This window comes from Nerophis ophidion, linkage group LG03, assembly GCF_033978795.1.
Source record: "Nerophis ophidion isolate RoL-2023_Sa linkage group LG03, RoL_Noph_v1.0, whole genome shotgun sequence".
NCBI classification, from domain to species: Eukaryota; Metazoa; Chordata; class Actinopteri; order Syngnathiformes; family Syngnathidae; genus Nerophis; species Nerophis ophidion.
Window position 1 is genome coordinate 54209104 of NC_084613.1, and position 10157 is coordinate 54219260.

General features: G+C 38.1%; 1 protein-coding gene across 1 annotated transcript; it reads left to right on the top strand.

The window, feature by feature from the left end:
• The first annotated feature begins 6990 nt into the window (after positions 1 to 6990).
• mgst3b (microsomal glutathione S-transferase 3b) lies at positions 6991 to 9503 on the top strand. The gene is made up of 4 exons (XM_061895634.1): positions 6991 to 7217; positions 7307 to 7429; positions 7631 to 7703; positions 9124 to 9503. The coding sequence occupies exons 1-4, from the start codon at positions 7092 to 7094 to the stop codon at positions 9222 to 9224; spliced, it is 423 nt and encodes a 140-aa protein (XP_061751618.1). The 5' UTR covers positions 6991 to 7091; the 3' UTR covers positions 9225 to 9503.
• The last annotated feature ends 654 nt before the right edge of the window (positions 9504 to 10157 follow it).

The following is a 10157-nucleotide window of genomic DNA, read 5'->3' on the forward strand; positions in this document are numbered from 1 at the left end:
TTTATTTCCTACTACACAATGTGTCCCATATTTCATGATCTTTATGTTCTCTTCTGATCCCTGACATGTTCTTGATCATTCTCCACAACTGGCCTATTTGAGTAGTTCTGTTTATTGATTTGAAAAATGAGGAGCCGGCGAGCAGCCTAAACTGACAGTTGATAGGTAGAAAACAAAGATGCCGGGCTGGTGTTCAGCGCTTTCCTGCTGAAATGAGCGGACTGTTGAAAATAGGAATCGGGTGATTACTTTTCACAAGTAAGATTTAACATTAACATACTATTGATTGTATTTTCTGAAAAGAATATTACCACAGAGTTGAGAAGGAGCAAAGATCTTCAATATTACTGAAATCGTAGCCGCTAGCAAACAAGAGTATGACCATAATAGAATTGCTTGTCAATTAAATTAATTACATTTAAAAATGTCATACTTGAAAAACATAAAGTTGAAATAAATGATTGCGACACCTAAAACAAAATTCACCAGCTGTCATGTCTGTAAATCAGGTTTATGTTTGGTCATGTTCTGTTTTGTTTTTGGACTCTTGCTTCACATTTTGCACGTCCTGGTTTTGTTTGTTTCCATGCCAACCCATTAGTTTCCACCTGGTCCCCTTAGTCACGCCCCGATCCTCAGCCTCTCACACCTGGTTCTACTTACCACAGCAGTCTTTGAGTCATTTGTTTTCCTTTCCTCGGCCTGGCTTCTTTACCTACTGGACTGTGTTGAATACTCATGACCACGCACCTACCTTTCCTTGCCGGACCCTCATGCTTTGCCACGCTGTTTGTTTGACCACGCCACCTAAGACTTCTTTGTTTATATGCCTCAGTGCTAGTTTTTGGTTTGCCATGTGCCTTTTATAGTATCTTCTGTTTGTTTTGTATATAGTATTGCCATTGTGCTGTTTTTGTTCTAAGTTTTAGCATAGATTATTATCCGCCATCGAGCGTGCTTTTTGTTTTGCCTTTTTTTACTATAGCGTATAAATAAAAACCATGTACTTACATTCACGTCTCGCCCGTTCGAATCATCCTTTGCGTAGAAGAAGCGAAATAAAGCCTTGTCACAGTCCTGACACCAGCCACCACTTAAGATGCATTCTCATTTTAGGCAAAGTATAAGACAATACTTTCTTAACAGTATAATTGTAACCAGGAATAAGTCTTCAAGTAACAATATTCAAATACTAACATTGTTGGGTAAGACAGAATTTGGTTTTAATTCTGAATCCGGTGAAACAGATTGGTGGATTTAGATGATATAAAGACTTTCAGGTGTTCATATATGTTTGTTTAAGTATTTGGCAGATGCTTTTATCCAAAGCGACATACATACAAAATACATGTAAAAAAATCGCTATAAACATTATCATTTAAGGGAAGAATGTAATAGAAAATATCAATACAAAGTGTCAAGACAGAATAAACTCTGCTGTTGCAGCAACTGAGATGCAGTCTATAGGTCCCTAAGATATATATATATATATATATATATATATATATATATATATATATATATATGTAGGTGTGGGAAAAAAATCACAAGACTACTTCATCTCTACAGATCTGTTTCATGAGGGGTTCCCTCAATCATCAGGAGATTTTAATGGAAGCATTCACATACAATGGTTTATATAGAGCACAGAGTGGGTGGGTACAAGCAGGCATAGGGGCGTGGTGATTGGCTCATGTGTTACCTAGGAGGTGTTTCCGTTTGTGGCGGCATGTTGAAATGATTTCACTGCGCTTGTTGAGGGATGATAAATCTGGATGATATATAATAAACAGTTTCTCTTTTAAGCATAGGTTGCATCTTTTATTACCACTGTTGTAAGGTGAGCTGGATGCAAGAATTTGCCATGTTATTGAATATTCAACATTATTGTCTTTGAGGTTCCAAATGTGTTTGCTGAGTTCTGTAGAATTCTGCAAAGTCTGGTTTCTAAAGGAGGCGTTGTGATTATTCCATCTTGTTTTGAACGCTCCTTCGGTTAATCCTACGTACGTGTCGGATGTGTTAATGTCCTTGCGTATTACCTTTGCTTGGTAAACGACTGATGTCTGTAAGCACCTTCCGTTGAGAGGGCAATCAGGTTTCTTGCAACAGTTACATTCATTATTGGTTTCAGAGTCGTTTAGTCTGGGGGTAGGCAGTCCTTTTGCAATTGCTTTGTTGTGGATTGAAATTATTTGTTGCATGTTATTCATACAGCTGTAGCTCAATTTAATGTTGTTCTTGTTGAATATTTTTCTTAGGGTGTTGCCTTTGGGGAAGTGTTTGTCGATCAGAGTGAGGAACTTGCGGCCGATGTTGGTTGAGACGTCTTTGCTGAATGGCGGATTGTACCAGATGATGTTGTTTCGTTTTCTGCTCTTTTTTGGTTGGTTTCCTGGAGTGGGTTCATAGGTGAGGGTGAAGTTGTATCCGCTTTCATCAAGTGCTTTCTGGTACGGGGGGGTTGCTTGGTCGAATTCAGCTTTGCTGGATGACAGCATCGATAGCCTTTTATTAATTCCGGTAGGTATTCTTTTCGTGGTGGTGGGTGGGTGGTTGCTGTCATGGTGCACGTATTGGAGTGTTGTGTTGGGTTTCGTGAATGGTTGGTAGCTGTTATTTCTCAGGTTGAAAGTGACGTCGAGGAAGTTGACGGTTTGCTTGTTGGCTTCAATCGTGATCCGTAGGCCGTTTTCTTTGAAGATTTGGTATATGCGCTTCTTGGTGTTCTCGCTGCTCCTTGGCGAGGCGCGGCACACTGCCAGTCCGTCATCACGGTAAATACCAAGGTTCAGGTTGCTTTGTTGTGGTTTGTTGTGGCAATTGCAAAAGGACTGCCTACCCCCAGACTAAACGACTCTGAAATTGTTTTGTTGTGGTTTGTTGTGGCAATTGCAAAAGGACTGCCTACCCCCAGACTAAACGACTCTGAAACCAATAATGAATGTAACTGTCGCAAGAAACCTTATTGCCCTCTCAACGGAAGGTGCTTACAGACATCAGTCGTTTACCAAGCAAAGGTAATACGCAAGGACATTAACACATCCGACACGTACGTAGGATTAACCGAAGGAGCGTTCAAAACAAGATGGAATAATCACAACGCCTCCTTTAGAAACCAGACTTTGCAGAATTCTACAGAACTCAGCAAACACATTTGGAACCTCAAAGACAATAATGTTGAATATTCAATAACATGGCAAATTCTTGCATCCAGCTCACCTTACAACAGTGGTAATAAAAGATGCAACCTATGCTTAAAAGAGAAACTGTTTATTATATCTCATCCAGATTTATCATCCCTCAACAAGCGCAGTGAAATCATTTCAACATGCCGCCACAAACGGAAACACCTCCTAGGTAACACATGAGCCAATCACCACGCCCCTATGCCTGCTTGTACCCACCCACTCTGTGCTCTATATAAACCATTGTATGTGAATGCTTCCATTAAAATCTCCTGATGATTGAGGGAACCCCTCATGAAACAGATCTGTAGAGATGAAGTAGTCTTGTGATTTTTTTCCCACACCTACATATTGCGCTCTACCACGGTATCGAGCACTATTCTCTGGATAATCCAATCAAGACATATATATATATATATATATATATATATATATATATATATATATATATATATATATATATATATATATATCAGTGACGTGCGGTGAACTAAACGCCAGGTGAGGCATACATACTTTTTTTGTCTTTTTTACTTAAATTCATATGTGCAGCTCTAGTCATTGTTGATTTAGGTTGCACATTAGAGTCATAGGGAGGGGAAAAGGAAGTTATTCGCTTTCATTAAAACGTTATCATAATGATATAATGATATGATAAATGGGCCCAAAAAGTATTGGATAAAGTTGTTATTAAATACTTTTTGGTCCCATTTGCTTTTAACAAAATAAATCAAGTATTGTGAGTGTATATTATCTGTCTGTATTTGTATCTGAAGCAGCAATAGCTATCCTCCATGAAAACGTACTATTTATGATCGCATTCATTTTGTCTTAAAGTCCAGTTGAGAGAAGTATTTCATATTGGATACAGTATATAATCCTCCATATTGGCATTCATTTAATTCAATTTAATTCCAAGAAATTAAACAATATTTTTGCATCCGACAAACACCCACAAACGCTGGCTTACTCTGATAAAAAAGGCCATGTTTGTTATAAATACAGTTTAAAAAAAAAAGAAAAAAAATCCTGGCTTCCGCTGGAGAGACCTGTGTCTGCTAGCTTGAGCGCCCCCACTTTTCCCAATGAGAGTCAGAGTACTGCTGAGGCATTGAACTGCAAGTTGACAATGTATCATCCCCTACCTTGAGGCAGAGGTACTTGCTGCCTCAAGACCTGCCTTTTCCACGTCGCAAAAAGCATGCGCCCCGTTGCACGCACATGCCCAATACACACTTTGTGTAGCCGTGGAGGCATCACCTGTGTCTGCCTCACTTCTCATCTGCTGCATTATTTTGATCAGGAAACATAAAATTTCCACGATTTTGGCCATGAAAATTATCAAAATATACAGGAACCACACCAAAATCACATAAAAAGCATAAACCAAAAGAGAAATATTAAAACGTATTTTATTTTATTACTTCGTTTTGTAAAAAACATCTCATGGTTTTGATTGATTGAAACTTTTATTAGTAGATTGCACAGTTCAGTACATATTCCATACAATTGACCACTAAATGGTAACACCCGAATAAGTTTTTCAACTTGTTTAAATTGGGGTCCACATTAATCAATTCATGGTAAAAGCCTCATGGTTAAGCCACTTGGTGGCAGGTGAGCCACTGCCTCACTTGCCTCCCCTGACAGCACGTCCCCGTGTGATCCAGATGGGGACGGCGTGGCGTTACTGGGGGTTACTGGTTCAATCCCGACCTTCTACCATCCTAGTCACGTCCGTTGTGTCCTTGGGCAAGACACTTCACCCTTGCTCCTGATTGGTCCTGGTGAGCGCCTTGCATGGCAGCTCCCACCGTCAGTGTGTGTGAATGGGCGAGTGTGGAAATACTGTCAAAGCGCTTTGGGCTCCTTAAAAAGGGGTAGAAAAGCGCTATACAAGTACAACCCATTTACCATTTATATATATACAATGTATTTATACATTGTTTATACACATGTAAATAACCTAATCATATTGTTTCTTGAATTTCAAAATAGCTGACCGTTTTTTTCCCCTTCTCTGAGATTATTATTCCCAATTTTGATATCGGACGTCTGGTCACTTATAGCAGATACGAATATTCTATTACTGTTTAGCAAACTATAAATAATAAAACACGCCAAAACATGTGTCCTTCATCAAAGCTACACGTATGGGAAAAAAACCCCGTGAAAATCAGTGGTATTCAGTGAGGATAGATTAATTAAATGCGCTGACAGTTCTTTACTCCTGGCAAATGAATTGCACTGAGTGGAGCAGATCACCACTCCAAGATGGCGCCCCCGCGTCTCGTCAACGCCAGTAGGCAGTAGCGGTCGATGTTTTCAATAAGGAAGGTCAACTTTTTAATTACCAAGAATTTCTCAACCAATTTAAGATACCTGTGACTCCCAAACAATTTGCTATTGTATTTGATGCCATCCCAACAGGTGTTATTATGTTGTATAGGGCTTACACACCTCCTCTTTCTGCTGTAAAAATTCTGAATGATCCACTTGACACTTCCGTGGGGAAACTTTGCTTTGATCAAAAAAATAACAGAAAAATCCGCAGCTTATTCCAAAATGATTGTGTGTCTGCCTCCTATGTAATTTCCTTACGGAATAATGTTGTAAATGACATCTGCTGGACCAAAACGTGGTCCCTTCCTAACAGGTATTTACTTACCAACATAGTCAAAGAGATATCATTTAAAATCATCCATCGCTATTACCCTGTAAAGACTGTGATGGCTAGATAGAAAAGGGACATTGATGTTACCTGCACCTTTTGTAACATGCACCCAGAGACTGTTAACCACTTGTTTTGGACTTGTGAAAACACTCGATCACTATGGCAGGGCATCTGTCGCTTCATCCTGGACAATATTTATGACAAATTTGTGCTTTACTTTAAAGATGTGATTTTTGGTTTTACACCGTATGAAGAAAAATTTGAAAAGGAATTCTACCTTTGCAACCTCATTATTTTATTGGCTAAGTTTTATATTCATAAATGTAAGTTTCTTAATACCCGTCCTATCTTTTGTGCCTTTAAAAAAGATCTGGAACTTTACATTAAAACGCTCTCTACCTCTAACAACAAAAAAGCTGTGAAAACGATGATGCTGTGTTCCAAATTTAAGTTGTTTGATGAATCTGAATAAGCCTACGGCTTTGCATTTTGTTTATTATTTATATATATATATATGTTTGTATTCTTTTTTTATTATTTTGAACTTAAAACCCCCTGGCGCTGTTTTGTACTGTTTTCATAATGTTTTATAATGTTGTATATTGTTGTTTGTCTTACTGTTTGTAATTGTTGAAATTTATAAATAAACCTTTAAAAAAAAAAAAAAAAAAAAATGTGTCTACTTATAAAATGTCTAAGCCGTCACATGCTTCTTCTTCTTCGTCTTGAGCTTTGTTCTGCTTCTTCTTCTTTGACGCTCTCTACCGGCATTTCTGGATTAAGGCATTCGAAGCCCATTTCGTAATCCAAGAAGTGTACTTTAGTGAATATTTGACCCATTATACGTACCTCTGCATCGTAGATTAAGCAAGTAAATGATTATTGGAAACGCCCAAATGTGCAATGCAAGTATGTACGAGACAGTTTAATGCACTGTAAAATTTAATATTGTAATACCAAATTGTGAAATTGTCTGTGAATGACAAAGTGATAAGAATTGATGAATAAGAACTTTAGAAACTAAAATGTGTCGTTGAAATTTCGTTATGTGCCGTGTACGTCCTTTACGTAATATGTCTCGCGATATTTTATTCACTTCCTTTATAAAGCCACCTGAGGTCTCGCGATGGTTTACACATACCAGTTAAAAGAGCTGTGCAATACCCACTGCTCCGCTCACACTCCCACAAACTTCACCTGTGAAAGAAGCTCAATATCGACAACCAAAAATGGATATTCTGACAGTTTTGCCCCCCCACTTTGGATATGTCATCTTCACGTATCTGTACAGCTGGATTATGCTCGGATATCTAGCTGTGAAAGTTGGAGCAGCGAGGAAGAAGTATGACGTTAAGGTAGTGATGTTCTTTCATTCAAGTGGATTGGGAAAATCTCTGTGTATATATTTTCTCTTTAAATATTCTTTCTGTGCTGTTTTGTGCAGTATCCAACGATGTACAGCGACAAGGAGCAAGTGTTCAACTGTATCCAGAGAGCACATCAAAATACACTTGAAGTGTATCCTCAGTGGCTTGTTTTCCAGACGATTGCAGCCCTTGTCTACCCGGTATGTATTTGTATTTATCATAAATATATGCTTCATCAAGTGTTTCTCCACGCATATGTGGAAGTGACTTTAATGAACTTTGGCACTCATTGCCTTTGATAGCAATCAGGACCCGATTGTCACAATGACTAAGCACATTTTCACAGTTGTTGATTATAGTATGACATTTAATGTTTGACATTTTTTTTTTTTTAACTTCAGTTGTCAGCATCAGTATTCGGGGCCATTTGGGTGACCAGCAGGCTTTCCTATGCCTGGGGATACTACACCGGAAGTAAGAGACTGCTATTTGCAATTAATACGATTCAGGGATTATTACAAGAATGTATATCTCAATAATGTTGGTGATTATAGATAACAGCCAATAAAAACCCTAAATTTACCGTTTGATAAAATGTCCACCCATCCATCCATTTTCTACCGCTTATTCCCTTTGGGGTCGCGGGGGACGCTGGTGCCTATCTCAGCTACAATCGGGCGGAAGGCAGTGTACACCCTGGACAAGTCGCCACCCCATCGCAGGGCCAACACAGACAACATTCACACTCACACACTAGGGCCAATTTAGTGTTGCCAATCAACCTATCCCCAGGTGCATGTCTTTGGAAGTGGGAGGAAGCCAGAGTACCCGGAGGAAACCCATGCATTCACGGGGAGGACATGCAAACTCCACACAGAAAGGTTCTGAGCTTGGGATTGAACCCTGATCACTCAGGACCTTCATATTGTGAGGCAGATGCACTAACCCCTCTTCCACCTTGAAGCCCAATTTAAGTCAAAAATGTGTTAAGTTAAGTAAGTACACAGGAAATCTGGCCTGCAACACAATTTAATCATGAAATAGACTATAATAAGTTTAATTAGTGGTCTTTCCCCAAAAACATCCACCACTTAACATGCATCATGCCCTTTTTAAAAACAAAAACAAGAAAATAACTGTTGTTTATAAACAGTATAATAGAACAAACATTTCCCAGCGAGGGCCAGATATAGAAAAATTGAAGAGTGCAGGGGTCACCTTGGTACATTTTAACATCATTAAAATAAACATTATAGGTCAATAGATCCATACTGAACTTTCTGAATGAAAAATACACAGTGTACCTTTGTGTCATACATAACCAAGCAAATTAGTGTCATAACTAATCCAATCAATAAGATACCTTTATATGTGTCAGTTTTAGCCATACAGCTAATGTAGATTGTGTCGCGCGTCAATACAAAATGAGCCACGGGTTACAGTAGAATGTACTGCTAACAATTACAGTAGTTTTACAAAGTAATGTAATGATATTGTACAACATTAACCTTAGTGGTTTTTTTATGGTATCTACTTTTTAGTTACTTCTCCGTCAAACACACCATCAGCAGCTTGTCCATATTTTCATGGATAAATATTTAGATATTATTTTTAACATTAACTGGTCTTATCTACCAATTCCACTTCAGTATGGTGCAGACTTGCAGTGATATGCTTCAACTGCTTCGCCAAGTTGGCGACACACTCACTCGCATTTTTGCTGAGTTATTTTTTGAATTACATAAATATCATCCACTTTTTCTTCTTTCTTCTAAGCCTAATGTTCGCAAGTAAGATCAGATGTTTTGGTCGGATCTTACAAGGTTCACTGTAACATTTGCTACGCCAACTGTTGTCAAACTTACTAAAATTAATCTGACCTGTTTCATTGCAGATCCAGCAAAGAGGATGAATGGCGCCTATGGCTATATCGGATACTTTGGGGTCATCATCTTGTCTATATGTGTTGCTTTGCAGTTGCTTGGTGTTTATTAAGATCATTCTCATATTTTCTCATGTAACTGAAAATATTATTGGCTTTAATTAACAATTTTGCAATGTGTAAGACTTTCATTAGATTGTAACATTAACTATAAGCCTATTCTAAAATGATCGTCATGCACTGATGAATATTCACTGTTTTGATATACTGTGCTTGTGCTTTTGTAATGACTGATGACACAATGACTGAATGTATTGTATTATCAAAGGTTCTCTGTCATATCCAGTTAATACATTGGAAAATAAAAACTTCTTGCCCATTTTAACTCAAAATGCCTCGTATTGGTTCAGTCTCTGTGTGATCCAGATGTTAAAACTAATTATTTGTAGCATCTGCCTACACGGTAAGAAACACAGCTACCATTTGAAAGGAAATAGACACAATTTGAGATGAACATATTTTGCTATAGCAAATACCGTATTTCCTTGAATTGTCGCAGGGCATATAATATGCGCCTGCCTTGAATTACTGCCGGGTCAAACTCGCTTCAAAAAAATAATTAGCGCATGCTTAGTATTACCGCCTGGTCAAACTCGTGACGTCACGAGTGACAGTTCCCCTGTCATCATTTTCAAAATGGAGGAGGCTGATTTCAATACCGATAATTTGAAATCGCATAAAGGGAAGAAGATTAAGAGTGATTCAGTAGGATTTAAGGTCCAAGCTTACATCACACTCAAATTTTTACTGCATGCCTTTGGTAAGTGCTAGAGTGAGAAGAGGTTTTAAAATAATTAGCACATGCTTACTTTTACCACATGCCTTTGGTAAGCGCAGGAGTGAGAATAGGTTTTAAATTAATTAGCGCCCCAGCGGCAATTCAAGGAAATACGGTATATTTTAAGTTAGACTGTAAATTGTGACTTTGTTTTACAAATCAAATTGACAAAAGAGATGTATTTATTTATTATTTTTAAACTATTTAT